The sequence below is a fragment of the Aethalodelphis obliquidens genome, unplaced genomic scaffold, assembly GCF_003676395.1.
Source record: "Aethalodelphis obliquidens isolate GAN/ISIS:26980383/991018 unplaced genomic scaffold, ASM367639v1 scaffold44, whole genome shotgun sequence".
NCBI classification, from domain to species: domain Eukaryota; kingdom Metazoa; phylum Chordata; class Mammalia; order Artiodactyla; family Delphinidae; genus Aethalodelphis; species Aethalodelphis obliquidens.
The window spans coordinates 12,296,496-12,314,051 of record NW_020837988.1 but is presented as its reverse complement, the minus strand read 5'-3'; the positions used below and the strand labels follow the sequence as shown (position 1 = coordinate 12,314,051).

General features: G+C 60.9%; 2 protein-coding genes across 10 annotated transcripts in view; one reads left to right on the top strand and one right to left on the bottom strand.

The window, feature by feature from the left end:
* The window catches only part of CSNK1D (casein kinase 1 delta), a 37,750-nt gene extending 32,402 nt beyond the window's left edge, over nt 1-5,348 (top strand). For 4 of the 7 annotated variants that reach the window (XM_027081111.1, XM_027081112.1, XM_027081108.1 and 1 more), the window contains one exon: nt 157-2,293. In XM_027081111.1, the coding sequence (XP_026936912.1) occupies nt 157-207 (51 nt within the window). In that variant the 3' untranslated portion in view covers nt 208-2,293. Of the gene's footprint in view, nt 1-156; nt 2,294-5,069 lie in introns of those variants that run through there. The other 3 variants (XM_027081109.1, XM_027081107.1, XM_027081113.1) reach the window with 3 other exon arrangements.
* A 205-nt stretch (nt 5,349-5,553) lies between these two features.
* Nucleotides 5,554-17,496, bottom strand: SLC16A3 (solute carrier family 16 member 3). Of its 3 annotated transcripts, none has more exons than XM_027081105.1 (6): nt 17,353-17,496; nt 10,607-10,741; nt 9,240-9,487; nt 8,627-8,770; nt 7,565-8,329; nt 5,554-6,643 (listed from the first exon to the last, which is right to left on the bottom strand). In XM_027081105.1, the coding sequence occupies exons 3-6, from the start codon at nt 9,460-9,462 to the stop codon at nt 6,390-6,392; spliced, it is 1,386 nt and encodes a 461-aa protein (XP_026936906.1). In that variant the 5' UTR covers nt 9,463-9,487; nt 10,607-10,741; nt 17,353-17,496; the 3' UTR covers nt 5,554-6,389. The 3 variants fall into 3 exon arrangements, with proteins under 3 accessions (XP_026936906.1, XP_026936905.1, XP_026936904.1); XM_027081104.1 differs by lacking the exon at nt 17,353-17,496 and adding an exon at nt 14,309-15,828; XM_027081103.1 differs by lacking the exon at nt 17,353-17,496 and having other exon boundaries at nt 10,607-11,049.
* Between the last annotated feature and the right edge of the window lie 60 nt (nt 17,497-17,556).

Sequence of the window (17,556 nt, the reverse complement as noted above, 5' to 3'; positions counted from 1 at the left end):
CTTCCAGAGCAGCTGGGGGTGCGCGTGTCCAGAGGGGCTAGGCGGCATTTGCCCCCTCCCCACCAGGGCACTGTCACTGGTGTTTTCTGCCCAAGGCCAACCGGCTCCGTTCCTCTGGCCTCACGCTGACCTTCTCCTGTGCTTTGGCTCCGACAGATTCCCGGTCGGGTGGCGTCCAGTGGTCTGCAGTCTGTCGTGCACCGATGAGAACTCTCCTTTTTGCTGAGGGCAGACAATGCATGGCTGATCTACTCTGTTACTAGTGACACGCCCCCGGTCTAGAACCGAAATGTTAACACCGGGACCTCTCCAGGCCACCCACCCAGCGACGCCCATGGGGGAAACAAAACACAAACCCAGCCGGACAGACTCCAAGCGCTGCCATCGCCAGGGGCTGCACTGAGCCCCCATGAACTTGGTTCTAGCGGGGCTGGGACGAAAGCAGTGAGATGGTTGCAGAGAGAATCAAACTCCCATTCAAGAGCCTTTCAGTCCCCTCTGTGGTGGCGCACCCATGTCCCTGCCGAGTCTACTGTAACTACCGATCTTCTACTTGGTTAAGACAGTTTTGTATCATTTTGCTAAAAATTATTGGCTTAAATCTGTGTGAAGAAATCTGTCTTTATTGTTTCTTTCATGTCTGTTTTTGCGGTCTTGAAGATGCTGACTTTAAAGAATTCTAAAGCAGGCACTGATGTGGAATTCGTGTAGAAGGAGTGAGGCAGGGAGCAGAGCACGTGGGTTTCCATGGTCTGCGTCTCGTGGTTTGTTGTGTGGTCACTGTGGAAAAGGGATTTTCTCATCAGAAATTCTATCACGTGTATACGCGTGTGTAAGTAACGTGTGTGTCCGTGTGTGCCGTGTGTCTCGTGACCTCATTAACCTGGTTTTGGCTGTCATGCTCCTTTCCCCACCGTAAACTGAAATGCCTGCTCACTGCAGACCCGCTGGGATTCTTGAATCATCAGAGCAGTTAGAAAGTGCTGGCTACACGCATGGGCGCAGCGGGTGCTTCCCCACAGAGCAGCCCACCGATCTGACCTTCCCAGACGCAGCGAGAAGGAAGCTGAGCCTGAAGACTGCAGAAGCTGTGGCTTCGCGTCGTGTCGCTGATCCCTCGGGAGAGGATTTCAAACTGAGAGACTTGGGCCCCTCCGTGGAGTCGTGTGTGATTATTTTGGTGGTGGTTGCCTCAATGCTTTTGAATCTGGGAGATTTTCTAAGTAGGCTGTCAATATTACCAGTGCAGATTGGCCCTTAATCTGTGTTAATATCTATGTGCCCAAAACCAAGGGCCATGGTATCTGCCCTGGGTGCCAGCGTTGCTCAGAAAGGCCAGCGAGCCCAAGGAAATCCACTCTGAAGTGCCAAGAAGCAGGTGACTCTGATGACCTGATTGTCCAGGAGGGTGAAGGGTCACCCGCTTTTGTGACTTTCCCTGGGACATAGTGACCCCACAGAGGCCAAGAATCAGAGCAGGGCTGAATCTCCCCAGAAAGACCTTCTGCGGCAGCCCAGCTCCAGGTGGTTTCCTGAGACGCTCTCCCTCACTTTGCAGTAGCAGAGGCACCAGGTAGTAGTGGTGGCCGGTAGACAGGAGCCCCCGTCTCTGGAAACGAGGTGCAATATATATGTTCATAGGTACTTTCACCTTTCTTCGCATCATCCCCCTGCAGTGTGTTCTGTTTGGAAACTGGGACACTCGTAGGAAGATAGGCACCTAAAAGGTGTCCACGTCTGTGTTTTCCCTTCCTGCCCCCAAAGTCCCAGCACGGGGATGCTGGTCCTAGGACGCCCTGACTGCTGCTGATGGCACAGAACGCAGCTGTTTACTTCTTTCTGATTCCTGAGCTGGCTACTCTGTAAGTGTTTTGGGGTGTGGGCACTTGGCCAGGTCGGGCTGTGTTTCTGGGAGTGCAGAGGGAGCTCGCGTGGGTCAGAGCGAGTTGGGGGCTTTCATTGTGGCCCAGTGCCTTCTGCAGAGGTGGGCTTCCCCTTCCCAGCAAGGTGTTAGCAGCCGCAGCCCCAACATTCTGCATCCAGGTTTCCACCTGAAATTGCCAGATGGCATTTGAGAAGTGGACTCTGACCCAGTCCTCAGCAGTGTGGTTGTGGACAGTTGTGTCCCCCCCTTATTTAACTCCCCATCCTGACTTGCAGGAAACATAGTTGGAATGTCTGTATCAACCTGTGTATCCGTTGCCAAGTCTCTGAACTGCGCTTTTGTATGACCACTGTATTTGTGTCCTTAACTACCGTGTAAATAATAAATTCATGACGACTTCTACCTTTATTCCCTGCCCCTGCCATGTGGTCTTTATTTCATCAGTTTGAGTTTTGATTTGTTTAGATTAACTATTTGAAACTAATTTTCTGAGACTGGGCATTCGTGTCTGTCCTTTTGAAGCCTGTTGGTGTACTTTGTAAGCTGCTCAGGAGTAGGTGGAATGAGCCTGTGGGACGTGGCATGGATGTGGCTGAGTTGTTGCCGGTGCAGGCCATGTGCACATACCAGTCCCCTGCCTTAACCAGCTTTATGGGAAGGAAGTGCTTCCACCCACCTTGGGTTTTCTGGGGAGTGAAGAGCACGGTAGCTGACACGTAGCCATGTTCCTGCTGCCCGTGGTGGGTGCTCGAAGTGGCTGCTAGTGGGCCCCTGCTGGGACGCAGGGGCTTGGACCTGGCAGTCGCCATCCCAGTGAGAACACCACCTTGCATGCCCCATGCCCCGGGTGTTGTCCTTTCTAATCAAGGCAGCGGCTGCAAGGGGACATCATCCATCCATCTGTTGGGCTCATGGCCTCCGCTTCCCTCTCCCTCTGGAGTTGTTGGAGCCTAAGAAGTTCCTACCCCTGGGAGCTCCAGATGGCGCTGAGTGAGAAAGCATGGTCCCCAGCAGGCTCTCCTGCCCACGGTGACTTGCAGGGCTGGCAGAGTGGGAAGGTCCGTCCCTCTTGAACTGGGACCACAGATGTGCTCCCACGGATATGTGGTAATCAGCCACTTCCTGGTCCACACCCACTTGTCCTGGGGCTGAGCATGCTGGCCTTGCGTGCGTTGCAGGGGAAGCTTGGCGGCCCCACCCACATGCATGGGGAACAGGTGGGGCAGGTGGATCTCCCACCTGCTGCTAGCTTGCTTTTGCTCCTCCTAAGCCACCATGGCTATGCCAGTGGTCCCTGAGGTTCCAAAAGGGACTGAGCTCTTCTTTGCGGGTTCCCCACCCCAGCCTGCTGACATTTGGACCCAGCTGAAATGGTGACGAGGCAAGCCCTGAGCCACCTCTTGTTTTCCTGCCGGGAGGTGGACCACAGGCAGGACAGGGACCCTGTCATCTTTCGCTCAGAGCCTGCTTGTCCTGCTCCCCAGCCCCCTTGCCACCTCTGTCTGCCTGACACAGAGAGCTTCACCCCCTGATGCGCGTGGCAGGCTCCATGCTCAGGAGAGCAAGCTCCGGGCCCATGCCTCCACCTCCCACCCTCCCCCAGGCCCCATCACCACTGAGAGTGGTGCTTGAAGACCCTCCTGGAAACTCCTGTGTTGGGGGAGGGGACCTCTCCTGCCCTTCCCGCTGCCTGCCCTGCCCCCCGCCCCGCCTCCATCTGCTGGGAGCTCTGGAAGCAGCACACCTCTTGGCGTCATTACCTGTAAGGGTGTTTAGGGTTACAGGGGAGTGTCCTTTAGGGAACCATGAGGGGGCCCTGCAGGTCTAGGCAGCTGCCTTCCAGACTGCCATTGGCAGGACCCTTAGGCAGCCACTGACGGTGGCGTCTGCCCTCCTGCCAGGCTCTCATAGCGTGGGGCCTGCACACGTGTCCTAAGGTGTTCTCCGCACAGGGTGGCAGGTGCCCCGAGGTCTGGCCAGGGTGGGGGTAGCAGCCCAGGGTGCCTGGCTCGTGTACCCCACCCCCCAATTTAGGCTGATTATGTATGTGTCCTCCAAGGAGGTGCTGAAGGGCCCATGAGAGTGGGCTCAGCACGGGCATCTGGGTCTTCACAGGATGCTGGGTGTGAGTCTTCTTTAGTAGGACGTCTAGAGGGTTAGGGGCAGCCCCATCCACGCCAGAGCACTGATGACAACTGTCGTCAATTGCTCTTAGGACTCTTGGCAGCCACAACTTTGAGGACAGGAAGTTTTTTTTCTCTGTGTCTTGGGCACAGTTGGAAACGTCTGGAACCAGAAAACTAGGCAGTCAAGATGGTCTGGTCACCTTCTCCCCCAGGGCCCCTGCGGATCAGTCTCCAATCTTGGCAGAGCCCCTGGATGCTTCAACCAGCTGGTGTCGCTGCTGTGTGGGCATGGGGCCTCAGGTCCACCCTGGGGTGCATGGATCCAGCCCCAGACCAGCTGTGGGTCCCACCCCCAGCAGAGCAACTCCCACACGTTGACCATCTCAGAAGCACTGAACAGTGTCCCCAGAGCATGCGTGTAGAGAGTCGCCAGTCCTCGAGTAGGGAGGGGGGATGCATGAGGCAGCTTTGAGTGAGAGTGAGGGGATACTAGCGTGGGATACTGAGGCCCTGGTCACCACCACAGCTGGTTCCAGGAGACCCAGGGTAACTGAATGACTGGCGACAGCCAGGCCAAGCTCATATCAGGAGAGAAGGGGGCGGTGTGATGAGGGCTGGGAGGTGGCTGGGGGAAGGGCACAAGCAGGCTGCCCACTTGCATCCTTTTCCCTGCCTCCCTCCAGCTCAGGTAAGTGGTTGCAGAGACCACAGGTGGGGCTCTCGCCCTTTAAGACCTAACAAGTGGGGCGCTTATGGCTCAGCTTTGCCCAGGGACTGGCCTGGGGGCCCTGCCTGGCCCACCTTATTACGGGGTGAGGTCAGCGGATGCAGGGCTACCACTTGACACCTGTGACTGCTAGCACTGCCCACAGCCCAAGCCCCTGGCAGAGGGGAAGGAAGGACAGAAAGGATGACAGACCGGGCAGGGGACTGTGGGCAGGTGCCTGGCTCCCTCATAGAGCTCAAGGGACAGATGGAGGAGGGAGACAGCAGCCCCTTCGGGGCGACATCTCTGGGGCAGACCCAAGATGTGAGCTCTCGCTTGCTTTTCGTTGCAGAGAAGCAGGGACGTGGCATCTCTCCGGCTGCACGCGGCCCGCCAGGGTGCCTGCTGCCGTCCCCAGCGCCCTCGACGCACCACCTACTGAGGCGGCCCCAGCGGCCTCTGACCGGGCTCCCAGCCACACAGGCCGCCGCTGGCCACAAGGGCAGGTGGGTGTGAAGTACCCGGGGTGAGGCTGAGTGGGGCTGTTCAAGGAGGATGGGGAGCAGATACCAGCCCAGGGTGCTGACCACATGCGGTGACTGAGGGGCGAATAAACAAAAGGCAGGGGCTTCCCTGGTGGCGCAGTGGTTGGGAGTCCGCCTGCTGGGGCATGGGACGCGGGTTCGTGCCCCGGTCTGGGAGGATCCCACATGCTGCAGAGCGGCTGGGCTCGTGGGCCATGGCCGCTGAGCCTGCGCGTCCGGAGCCTGTGCTCCACGACGGGGGAGGCCGCGGCAGTGAGAGGCCCGCGTACCGCAAAAAAAAAAAAAAAAAAGGCAGATCATTTTCTTTAAACACACACCAGTGAACAGAAACCACACGTATATCTCAGCTTCAGTGGACACACCCCTGCAGCGTGGCCCCTTCCCTGCCAGCCACCAGGGTGCTGTGTGAACACTCTGAGCCGTTTGGGGTCCATCAGGGCAGGGTCCAGAACCAGCAGTGCTTAGAAGGCCGACATGGCTGACAAGGACCAGAACCACTTTGTAAAAATAACCAGGCTATTTGTTAAGAAAGTGAGATTTGGGGTGAACAGTTAGAATACTGCCCCTACGTAGAGCAAAACTCCTGCAGCTCCTGGAAGATATTCCTTCTGAGATGGTGCCTCCCACATGCAGGTTTATCTCAAACCTTCAGAGGTGAAGGAGGGACCTTTGTCCACTGGACGCTCAAAGAGGGGTGGGCTGGGGCGCATGGGGAGACCAGGCAGGATGGGGTGCTCACGGGCACGCGGGGAGGCCTGTCGTGGCAGTGCCCACTCCGCAGCTGTCCCCGGCCCTGCCCCCTGATTAAAATCGTGTTGTCTCCAAAGCGTGGGTCTCTGGGTCCTTGAGCCCAGCGGTGGGCACCGGGCTCCCTGGGGTCAGCAGGTGGGGTCCCTGGTGCAGACCGCTCATAACCTCACGGCTTGGCTTCACCACAGATCCACCTTGGAATGACACGTTTCCACCCTGCCACCTCCCCTGAAAAACACTGATCGGGCGATGATCCGCTGCCCGGGCGGCCGGCGTGGAGCCAACGGCCCCGCCCAAGCTAGTCCTGTTTGTGAAATAAATACGAGCATTGATGGTTCCTGTCCAGTTCCCTGCCACCCCTGCTGGCCTCCCCCAGCTCAGACGCTCGTTTCTGGGGTGTGAACGACCTCCCCGTTCTTCTCAGGCTCTGTCTTCAGGAATTGCTCCACCTCCCGAGAGTCCACCTTCACGTCCTCGGGGGGCTTGTGATGCTCCTCCTCCGTGGCCGCCTCGGGCCTCTTCCCAATGCATAAGAAGTTGCCCAGCACCAGCACGAGGGAGGAGGCCAGCACCTCAGCCCCCGCCAGGACAAACACATACTGGTACACGTGCGTCGCATCCAGGAGCTTGCCTGCAGTGCAGGGGGACAGGGTCAGCCCAGGGCTGAAGCTTCCCCCGGATCCCCCCAGTCACCAGTGCCCTGCCGGGGACAGGCCAGGGCCCCTGAGGCAGCCACCCTCACCCCCACCACCTTCCCCCAGGCCGCACAGACTCAGAGGCTAAAGCAGAGTGGCTTTGACAAGGGTTTGGAGCAGAGCCTCCAGTGGGGCCTCATCCCCTGCCAGGTGGAGGCACCTGGAGGGATCTGGCCCCACTGCCTGTCACTGTGGTGGCCCTCATAGGAACCACCTGGGCCCCAGAAGGAGCCTGGGACCCGGAGACAGTGACGATTCAGGCACCTCCTCACCCTCGCCCCAGACCTCTCCAGGCAGGAAGAGCCAGAGGCCCAAGGCCAAGTGGGAGGTAGGGGGACTACAGGGTTGGCTGGAGAGACCCAAACCCAGGTGCAGAGGCTTGGTGGGGACTTGGCCACACTGCTCCCACCGTCCACACCATTTTAATCGCACACCATTATTTTCTCAGTTATCAAAAAATAAAGCAAAAGCCCAACGTAACAGAAGCCGGCCCGATCTTCAGCTCTGAGCCTCCCCGGCGTGTGGGGACAGCCAGAAAGGAGGACCAGCACTCCACCCTGGAGCCATCACCTGGGCCACGACTCAAGCCCGTGGCCTCCTCCCACAGTGAACCGAGGGGGACCCAGGGTGTGTGAGAGGCCATGTTCTCTCCTGACACCGGCTGGCCATGTGCTGAGGTACACGGTGGCCTGGCTAGACAAGGCTGGGAGCAGTGGGGGAGGGGGGGTCCCTCCAGCTAAGAGCCCCCCATGGTGAGTACCGTCCCCAGGAAGAGCAGGTGTGGGAACTGCCCGGAGGCCTGGCCAGGCCTCAGGGAGTGGAGGAACTTCGCTCCCCACCCTGGCCCCAGCACTCACCTCCCGACGGGGGCCCAATGAGCACAGCTATGGCCTCCAGCAGCAGCACGAGGCCAATGGCACTGGAGAACTTCTGGGTGCCCACAATGGCCATGAGTACCTCGAACTGCAGGGCCCCCACCATGCCGTAGGAGATGCCGAAGAAGATGCAGAAGACCACCAGGCCACCGTAGTCACTGGCTGTAGATCCCGTGAGGTCGGTGAAGCCGTTGAAGAACATGGCGAAGCTGAAGAGGTACACAGAGTAGGGCCGCACCTTCTTGAGCCCTGTGATGAAGCCGGCGGTGGGCCTCGCGAAGATGTCGATGAAGCCCAGGATGGTGAGCAGGAAGGCTGCCTGGGTGTCGGGCACACCCAGGTCCTTGGCGTAGCTCACCACGAACACGGGCGGCACAAAGAGCCCCAGCACCATGATGGAGGCGGCCAGGGCATAGATGACAAAGCCGCGGTCCCTGAAGACGCTCAGGTCCAGGAGCCGCCGGGGTGGCCGCTGGGGCCCAGGCCCTGAACCTGAACCCAGCCGGGGCGCCTCCAGGGGCCGCATGAGTGCAGCACACACGCAGCAGTTGAGCAGCAGGCCACCCAGGATGAGGAAGCCACCCCGCCAGCCATAGTGGTCCTGCAGCACCTGCCCCAGTGGGGACAGGGCGCACAGGAACACCGGGCTGCCCGCTGCCGCCAACCCGTTGGCCATGGGGCGCCGCTTGTTGAAGTAGCGGTTGAGCATGATGAGTGAGGGCTGGAAGTTGAGCGCCAAACCCAAGCCTGGAGGGGAATGGGTGGGTGAGCGCAGGTGGCCCAGCCCCAGTTCTCCCCAGCACGGGCTCCCGCCTGAACGATTCTATGTGTGGGTCTGACAGGCGTCGACATGAGGAGACTCGGCGTGTGTTCAGAGCCCCTGTTGCCAACCCACGTGCCCGGGAGAGACAGACGGGGAACGAGGGACGGGATGGCTCTGGGTGGGTACACCCCACAGCTGCCCACCCCTGGGAGGTCCTTTCTCTTCCATCAACGTGAGCCATCGCCACCCGGCCGCCCCACTTCTGGCGGGGCCTCACTCACCGGTAATGACCCCAGTGGTGAAGTAGAGCTGGATGATGCTTCCACAGAAGGATGCAGACACCATGCCCAGGGACGCCAAGAGGCCACCTGTGAACATGACAGGCCGGCAGCCAAAGCGATTCACACACACGCTGCAGAGCGGGCCTGGGGGATGGGGGACAGCAGCTGAGGGGCCGGACCGAGGCTCTCCATGCCCAGAGAGACCTGCCCTTCCCTGATGCCTCCTTGCCCCTGGCTCAGGATACACAGGGGCACCAGGTGCCCAGCGTGCAGGTCACGCTCGCCCATCTTTTAAGCAAAGCATGGCTCACAAGGAACGGTCCCCGTTAGAGGGGTCCTTTCTGGTTGGTCTGTGCAGGCAGCAAGAACAGCTCCGGGATCCAGCACAGCTGTGCAGACAGAGCCCTTTGGACAGGGTCCCAGACAGCCTTGGCCTGTGCTCGTCTGCACTCTGGAGACCACGGCATCCTCGAGGGCTTCCCACCAGGTGCCCCTGGGGACCGGGGCTGAAGACGCTGGGCGCGCTACCCAACCCCTGACCCCAAGACCTTTTTGTCCAGAACTGAACTTGCTGAACTCCCAGAGGCAGTCACCTGGCATGACAGCCCCTCACCTGTCCCGTACAGCATGGCCAACAGGATGGAGGAGATCCAGGCTGTGTCACTGTAGCCTATCCCAAACTCTCGTATGAGCTCTTTGAAGAAGACGCTGACCGCCTTGGGGAAGGCGTAGGAGAAGCCTGTGATGACAAAACAGCCCCAAAGGATGGCCCAGCCCCAGCCCCCATCTGGGGCCTTGACGCCCGTCGGGCCCTCTTCGACCACTGCCCCTCCCATGGCCAGGAGGGCTGGTTCCGCGTCCCTGAGAAAGAGAGGAAGCCAGGCTGACTCGGTTGTCAGGCAGTCACCCAGCTACAGCCCTGCAGTGTGGGGACAGAGACACACCTGAGGGCTGGCACCCAGGCCGGCCACCCCTCCCTTCAGGCCTCAGCCCCCAGCAGGAGCTTAGCTCTGGGCCAGGCCACGTGCCCGATGTTACCTGAGAGCCCTGCCTCTGACCCTCACCTGTGCTGGGTGCAGGGCAGGAAGGTCTGGGGTGACCAGCAGCTGCAGCTCCTCCTCCCTCCCCCGCTCAGGCCTGGCCTGCTCCCATACAGCTGGCTTTAAAGGGCAGTGGCTTTTTTGGGCTCAGCCATGTCTCAAGTTACCTCCTGAGGAGGGCAGATCCCAGTGGGGAAGTCAGCCATGCTCTGGCCTCCCGCCTGACCCTGTGCTGGGAAGCAGTGTGGTTTTAGCAGCCAGCACCTCGGGCAGTGAAGCCAGCCCTGGTGAGGACCTGGGGCCCGATCTAGGCTGCAGTCCCTTGAGACCTCAATCTAGGTGTGGCCAGCCTTGCTCTCCCACCCCCAGGGCGACAGGGCTCCCCGATCCTTTCCACTCTGATCGCACTGCACAAGAAGTGAGAGTCTGAAGAAGAGGCTCACACAGGCTGTGCTGCGCGGGGTGGGGAAAGCAGGTAGGGAGGGCGGGAGTCACTGTGCTGGCCCAGACTTGTCCCATCTCGTTATCATCCACCTGCGGCAGCTCTTTTGGGAGCCTGAGGGCAGCAGGGCCAGCCCAGGTGGAAGGGAAGGTGTGTCGGCTGCTGGAGTTTAACCCTTCTGGCGAGGGAAGGGCAGGAGGGACACGCTTCCATCCAGCCTACCAGAGCAAACCGTTCTAGCCCCCAGGCTGCCAAGGAGGGAGCTGGCCGCACCCACTGCTGGCCCAAAACCCGAAGAAGCTCAGGGTCAACTTTCCTCTTTTAAACCCCAGGAACTAAGCTCGTTTGAGGCCCAGTAACTTGAAACACTGCAGGCAGATTTCCACCTGGAGATCCTCCCCTCCCCTCCCGTCTTCATCCCCTACCCCTCCCTGATCCTTGCTCCAGAAACCCCCTAATCCCAGAGATCAGCCTGGTGGCCTAGTGCCCCCACCTCACCTGACAGAAGCTGTTTCAAGGACAGAGTAGGCCTTGCTGCAGGCGTGGGGAAGGGAGGGCGTGTTGGATCCAGCCGCTTGCTGCCCACTGAAGCTCTCGTGTCTCCCCACCAGCGGCGAGCTATAAACCAGCTCCCTGGTGGGGGAAGCGCTGATGTGTAGTATCTGCTGACTTAGTGGTGTAAACACTCCACCTGCACGATGCCCGAGCACTTCCTGCATGAGCTGCACACGCAGCACCACAGCCCCCTTCCTATCAGCCCGCCTTCCTGGGTTTCATAATCTGTCCTGACTCCACCCCTTGCCCCTTTTCCTTGAATCCTTCTTGACCTGGCACAGCCCTCCGGGTGGCCACTCTTTCATCTGAGGCTACACAGAACCTGGGACCGGACTCTGGAATGAGGACAAGGGCTTCTATCCCCGGACAGTCTGAGCACAGCTTCAGTGTGGTGGGAAAGGAATGTGGAAAATAAGACACACTCCCTGCTCCCCACCGCCCCACCCCCCGCCTCCAGCCTGCCCCCCAGCACCACAACCACAGGTGCTGTGCCCTCTGGGGGCTCTGATTCAGTAGTCTGGGGGGATCTGGGCTCTGATATAGCGGTGGTGGGGCGTCTGAGATCTGACTCAGTGCGAGGGGTGGTCTCTGATTCAGTGGACAGTTGGGTATCCAAGGTTCTGATTCAGCAGTGGAGGGAGGTCCTGGGCTTTGATTCAAAGGGTGTTGGGGGGGGGGTTGTTTTTTAAGGGCATCCTAGGTGATTCTAAGAAGTAGCTGCTGTCCGTGGGCACCACCCTTTGATGACCAGACCTCCAGGAGCCAGCTGGCTGTCAGAGTGATGACAAGGCAGACACAGCCCACCAGAGCAGAACAGCAGCCCTGCCCCCCACCCCAGACTGGGCCATAGGTCCACCTTCAGAGCCTCTGCTGGTTCTCAGCTGGGCCAGGGCCACAGGCGCCACTTTTGGGAAACCTAGGAGAAGCCCTCACCTCTCCCGGCACTCAGACCCCAGTGCTCTTTCAAGCACTTTGCCCGGTGCTTGGAAGGCTCCTGGGCTTCAGTGAGCAGGATGAAGGGTGCGTCCGAGGCCAAGGGCTGCGCAGCCATCCGGGGACACAGCTGAAGGGTGCACGGGGGCACCCCAGCCAAGGGAGCCCCCCATCCTCCTGCAAATGTGTGCACAGACCCGTGACCTGGCATAGCCCCCTGGGTGGCCACCTCCACATCTGAGGCTACACAGAACCTGGGACGGGACGGTCTGAGCACAGCTTCGGTGTGGCCCACCCCTAGGTTCTCCTCCAGAGCCCTGCCTTTGACAACACAGCCGGGTGCCTGAGCCTGGAACGGGACAAATGGACAAAGGTCATCCGCAGCCAAACTTCCCGGGTGGGGGTACCGAGCTGCTGTCCCTTCCCCTTGATAGCGTTAAGTTTAAAAGGTACATGCATCTGAGTGATATTAAAAAAAACAAAAAACTAATAAGTATATCTTAGGAATGGGAACATTCCTAAGATATACTTACCTTAAGCAATACTTATTGATGCAGTGACACTATTTAAGGCAGAAAGCACAGGAACCCCAGACCCAGGACTCAGGACAGTGGTCATGGTCATGGGAGCACTGAGGGGCTGGTTGTCCTCAGAATCCTGGCATGTTTGGGGTTGTGGGCTTTTTAAAGTAAATCAAGTGGGCCATGTAGAGGCCAAGGAGGGGAGTGTGTCTGGGCCGAGCAATTAGGAATAGCCCAACTCTTATAAACCCAAGGTTCCAAAATAGAACAAAGGAGGGTCTCCCTCTGAGATTTCCGTGGTTCCATCAGCCATGCCTGGTGCACCATGGGGATCATGGGCACCCCAACCTTTGAGGCCCCATTCTCTGCCCGCCAGGGCTGGGTCCTCCCTGGAGGCCCCCGGGATCCTCAGGAGAACTAGCATCTGGGAGGGTGAGGAGGCAGAGGGATGGGTGCCAAGGCCCAGAGGCAGGAGGGTTCAGCGTGTTCTGGGACCTACGTGGGCCAAGGGGCTGCCATGTGAAGCTCACGTGGGGAGGGGGCCACCTTTTGTGCCTGGACCAAGGCCCAGTATGGTCATCTCGCCCACCAACCCCTGAATGCCCCAGAAGCTCTTCAGACACTACTTTCTCCCAGCTAACCCCCCAGCCCAGGGTGCCAGCCACACTGAAATGACCCCCGCCCTGTTCCCCACACCAGATGGTCCTCAAACTGAGGTTTCTAGTGAATTTCAGTTTGCCAACAGAGGTGGAGGTGGTGGTGAGCAAGCAGGGAAGATGATGGAGGACTGGGAGGCTCTAGGTTGGGGGCAAAGGGATTTCGCTCAGCAGTGCTCTGTGTATTTAGGGGGTGGGTGGAGAAGGGGCTGGGATTTCCAAGAGCAAAATGTCCTCATCAGCCCAGCCCGTCATGTTGAAGAGGCAGGCTTGGGTACAGGCTGGCTGGTGTTCCAAGGAAAACCCAGGGTGAGAGGAGCAGCCCCCTTGGGGGCCGGTCAGAGACCCTCAGTGCAGCGCAGAGGGAGGTGGCACCAGCACATCTGTGAGCACATGCCGGCTGGCTGTCCTTTCAGTGACATTTAGTCTCCCAGAGAAGCATGCAAACCACGTACGCAGCCCAGAAATAACCCGCCCTCTGGGCTTCAGAAAGCTGATCTCCCAGGTGGGGTGTATGTGCCCGTTTCTAGGTCAGGTGAGGTTCCAGGGGCTGCCCCCCAGGTCCCGGCCCAAAGAGGAATGTACACAGAGGTCCCTCAGAATGACCCGTCCATTGTGCCCTCCCAAATCAAGGGCTCCCACCAGCTGCTCCCTCAGGGGCCCACTGGCTATCTGGGTGAGGGTCCCAGCTGGGGTCAGGCTCCAGCTTCTGCATTACCCCTCTCCCCAGTGCCCCCCTTCTCTGCCTACACTCACCCACTTTGAATGCCATCTTGGTGGTGACAGTGTCCAGCCTCACCCCCACCCCCACACATCCACCCGGAGAGCTAGTGCAAACCTCATACCAATGTGTTCCCAACCCGACCCCACACGCCTACCTCAGAGCCAGCCCTGAACTCACATCCTGTTGGCCTCACCACCTCCCAGACCCCTTCTGCCACCCCAATCCAGCCACAGCTTGCCGCTGCTCCTTAGGCCTCTGTACGGGCAGTCCCCTCACCCACCTTGGGTCCTGGGTCTGTGGCCTATCAGTCCCCAGGGCAGGCCATGAACCCAGGGAGCGGGGTTCAGTGCGGGGGGGGCCCCCAGCCCTAGAGCCTGTGGCCTGTCCCAGGTGCTTAGTCGGTGCACTTCCTAGGCTGGCCAGTTACCTAACTGGATTTCTAGTCCTTGGAGACTAGCTCTAGGTGGGCAGGGCAGGAAAGGGGCAATTACGTTTCTTCCTGACTCTTCCCCGCACCAGGAGGCTTGGGAGACATGCCTGAGCAACAGGGAAGCAGGCCAGGGTGGCTAGCACCTGGCTCCTCGAGCCCCAAGGCCCCTGAAGCCCATGGGGGTAGCTGACAGGCAAGAGGGTGCTGCACCTCAGGAGGAGGGAGGACCTCCCCTTCTTCCTTCCCCCACTGCCCCTGTTGTGCAAACAGGTAACCAGAAGATCCAGGACACTCTCACCCATCCACCACTGGTCAAAGTGCCTGTCTCCCTCCCAAGAGGGGGGAAAGGACCCCAGATGCCCACCTCAGCCCTACCCTCACCTGTGTTAGGAGCTGTGACTGGAGGGAGGTGACTGGGGCTTTTTCTGGGGAGGTGGGAGCCGGGCAGTGGGTGGCCTGGGCCCTCCACCCCACCTCCACTGACCACACAGCTCTCCACCGCATGCCCAGTGCCCCTGCAAACTCTCAGGTGGGCTCACGTCCTCTTGCAGGGGCCGGTGGGGTGGAAACAGTGGCCTCATTCACCAGATTGGACACTGCGCCCCAGGCCAGCCCCTAGCTCTGAGTCATTCTCCGCTCCACCACCATCACCCTGTTATGACAGGAGAAGGCCATTCGAGAGTGGCCCTGGGGATGTTTTTGTGCTTACCCTGTTAGAGCCCCCTCCTCTAGAGAGCTCAGTGGGCAATGAGGAGGGGCCAGGAGGTAGTTGAGCAGGCCCAAGTTGCCCCCCTCCAGGCCTTGACCCAACCCTGCCCAGCCTGCGAGTGCCTGGCCTGCCCATCCACGTGGCCACCTTGTCCCATTCCTCAACTCCCTACAGCCCCCCAACCCGAAAGCCTGTAACCTAAGGCCAAGGCCCAGAAGGTGGTCTCTGTGTCGGCAAGCCCCACCAGCCAAGAGGGGCCCCCTTCCACCAAAACTGGGTTCCCAGCTCCCACCACCATAGGGCCACCATAGGGCCTTTGGAACAAGTAGGAGAGGGGAGGTGGCTGAGGAGGGGAGAACGGCTGGGGAGGAGGATGTGGAGGGACCCTAAGCTCCACCCACCACCACCCCCACCGGACCCGAGGGTGCAGGACGGACAACGGACGCTCCTTCCCGTTCCAGCTTCTGGCTGGGCAGGTGGGGGTCAGGCCGACCTCGCCGGCAGCGGGGGGCTGGGGTGGGGGCGTTGGGAGAGAGGATGCTCCGCACGGCCCCGCCCCAGCCCCCCTGCATGGCCGCGCGCGGGACGTGGGGGACGTGACCGCGCCAAGGGAGGAGCCGCCGCCGTATTGCCTGGAGTAGGCGCCCTCCCGCCCGCTACCGTATTGGCCAGAGCGCACAGCCAAGGCGCGGGACTGCCCGGGTCAGCGAGCCCCGGAGCCACACTGGGCGTCCCCGAGCGCCGAAGGGGACCCCGCGGCTCCCACAGAGCGGGGCCCGCTTCACTGTCCCCTCGTTGGGGCTGGGCCAGGTAGGCGCGAGTTGGAGCTAGCAACACTGACTGAGAACTCCGGGTCTCCGGGACCCACTTCCCCGCACAGCCCGTTTCACAGATGGAGACTGAAGCCGGGAGGTCTGCACTCGCCGCCGAGGCGAAGCCATGAGGAGCCCCATGCCTTGTCCGCTCCTGCCCCGCCCCTGTGTCGGGGCCCAGTGCGCCCGAGGCCTGATCCTGCCTGATCCGGAGGTGTCTCCAATGGACTGATCGCTCTGCCTGGCTGTCATCTCCACTGGTCACCTCCCAGAAGGGCCAGCCCGGGGCCCTGGGGTCGCTCTGCTGGGCTCCTCACCTCGAGGGGGCTGAACTGGCCCCCTCCACACCTGCCAGGTCTCTGGGAGGACCGCCCTGGTGCAAGTCAGCCTTGTCACACGGACACCACCAGCCAGTGCGTGGGACCCCACAGACCCCGCTCCACACACTGTCCCTGGCCAGTGTCCTGAGGAGCATGAACACCTCCCGCTCCTTCTGCCCTCCAAACTGAGGTGTACAGCTGGAGTGGGTGAGAGCTGTGTTGCCTCCTGGGTATCAGGCCCTGCCCAAGGTCACATGGGGTTGTTACAGAGCCTGTCTTGGGATCAGGCCTCCCAAAGTCCACCCCAGGCACTGTCTACACTACAGACTGCTGGGCAGGAAGGCTCCACACCTGTCTGGGCACTACCACCCATGCCCTCAGAGCCCCTTGGGGGCAGACCTCCCACCGTGGGAGCAACTCCTTAACAGCTGAGCCCAAAGGGCCCAGTCCATCCTCCAGGACACACTCGTGCATCTGTCCCTGTCCCTGCCAGTGCCCATCTGACCCCTGAAGACTTTTGGGCCTTCAGAATGAGGCAGTGGACCCCTGAACCCACTAACCCACACAGCACCCACGATGCCCTTGGCTTTGGACAAGCCCCTCTGACCTCGGCTGCATGAAGGCCGTTGGTCCAGCTGCCACCTCCTGTCCCTCAGACCATTCAGCCTGGCCATGGTCATCACACAGAGTGATCCTGTCAGCCCAGGCACCTCTGGGTGTGCAGCTTAGTGCATCTGGGACAGAGAAGCACTCTGGGCCCTGGGCTGCCCCTTTGTCCCTCACCCAGAATCCAGGCACCCCACCCCACCCCACCCCAGCGGCCATGACCCCAACTGCTTCCCCTTCCACTCACAGGCCTGCCAGCCACGGGCCTGGGCCAGCATCCATGTAGGTAAGTTGTCAACCCACTCTTCAGATAAGTAAACCAAGGCCCCTGAGGCCCCACCTGGTTTTCCCAGGGCTAGGGGCCTGGGAGGGGGGTGAGGCGAGCTCAGGGACTCCAGTCCGATCCTGGAGGGGGTCCCTGTTCTCTCTGCCCAGGGACTGGATCAGAAGCCTTTGCCTGAGGGCAGGTTTGGGTTGGTGAGTGTTTAGGGCAGCGGTAAGAACAGGGAGGTGAGAGAGAGGACGGGCCCTCGGGCACCACCACCCGGGCGCCCCGGCCTGGAGCGCACGTGCTCCCCAATCCCCCCGGCAACGGGGCACGGGCCGCGGCAAGGGGGCGTTAGCCCCACCAAATATAGCCGGCGAGCCCCAGCCGCTCGCCGCGAACCGAGCTATTTATACCGGAACCGGAGCTGCAGCCCGAGGGTTGCCCGACGGAGGGGCGCCCAGATGAGTCGGGGAAGTCGAGGTCGCGTGACTCGGGTCCGAGGGCGCGGAGGGGTGCGGCTGGCTCCCCGGGGCCCTCAATGGGGGCCGCCCGGGGGGGGCTCATTTGTGCCCGGGGCGCCCCCGGACCAGGAGGGCGAAAGGCAAAAGCGCGGACCCCAAGGACGCTCCCACGCCGGGTGCAGACTCAGCGCCAGGGCGACTCGGAGGGTCCCAGTCCCGGAGCCGCGGAAGCACCCGGGCAGTGCCTACCTGCTGCCGCTCGGCCGCCGCGCGTCTCTGCTCGCCTAGCTGCCGGGCGCGGTGCCGGGGGCGACTCAGGCCGCTCGCGCGGCACTTCCCCAGTGTACGTCACCGCCGCCTGGCGCCGCCCTGCAAGGACCCCGCGGGAGGGGCGCCCCAGTGCTCCCCGACGGCGCGGACACCGGCGCGGGTTGTGCCTTCTCGCCCGACCAG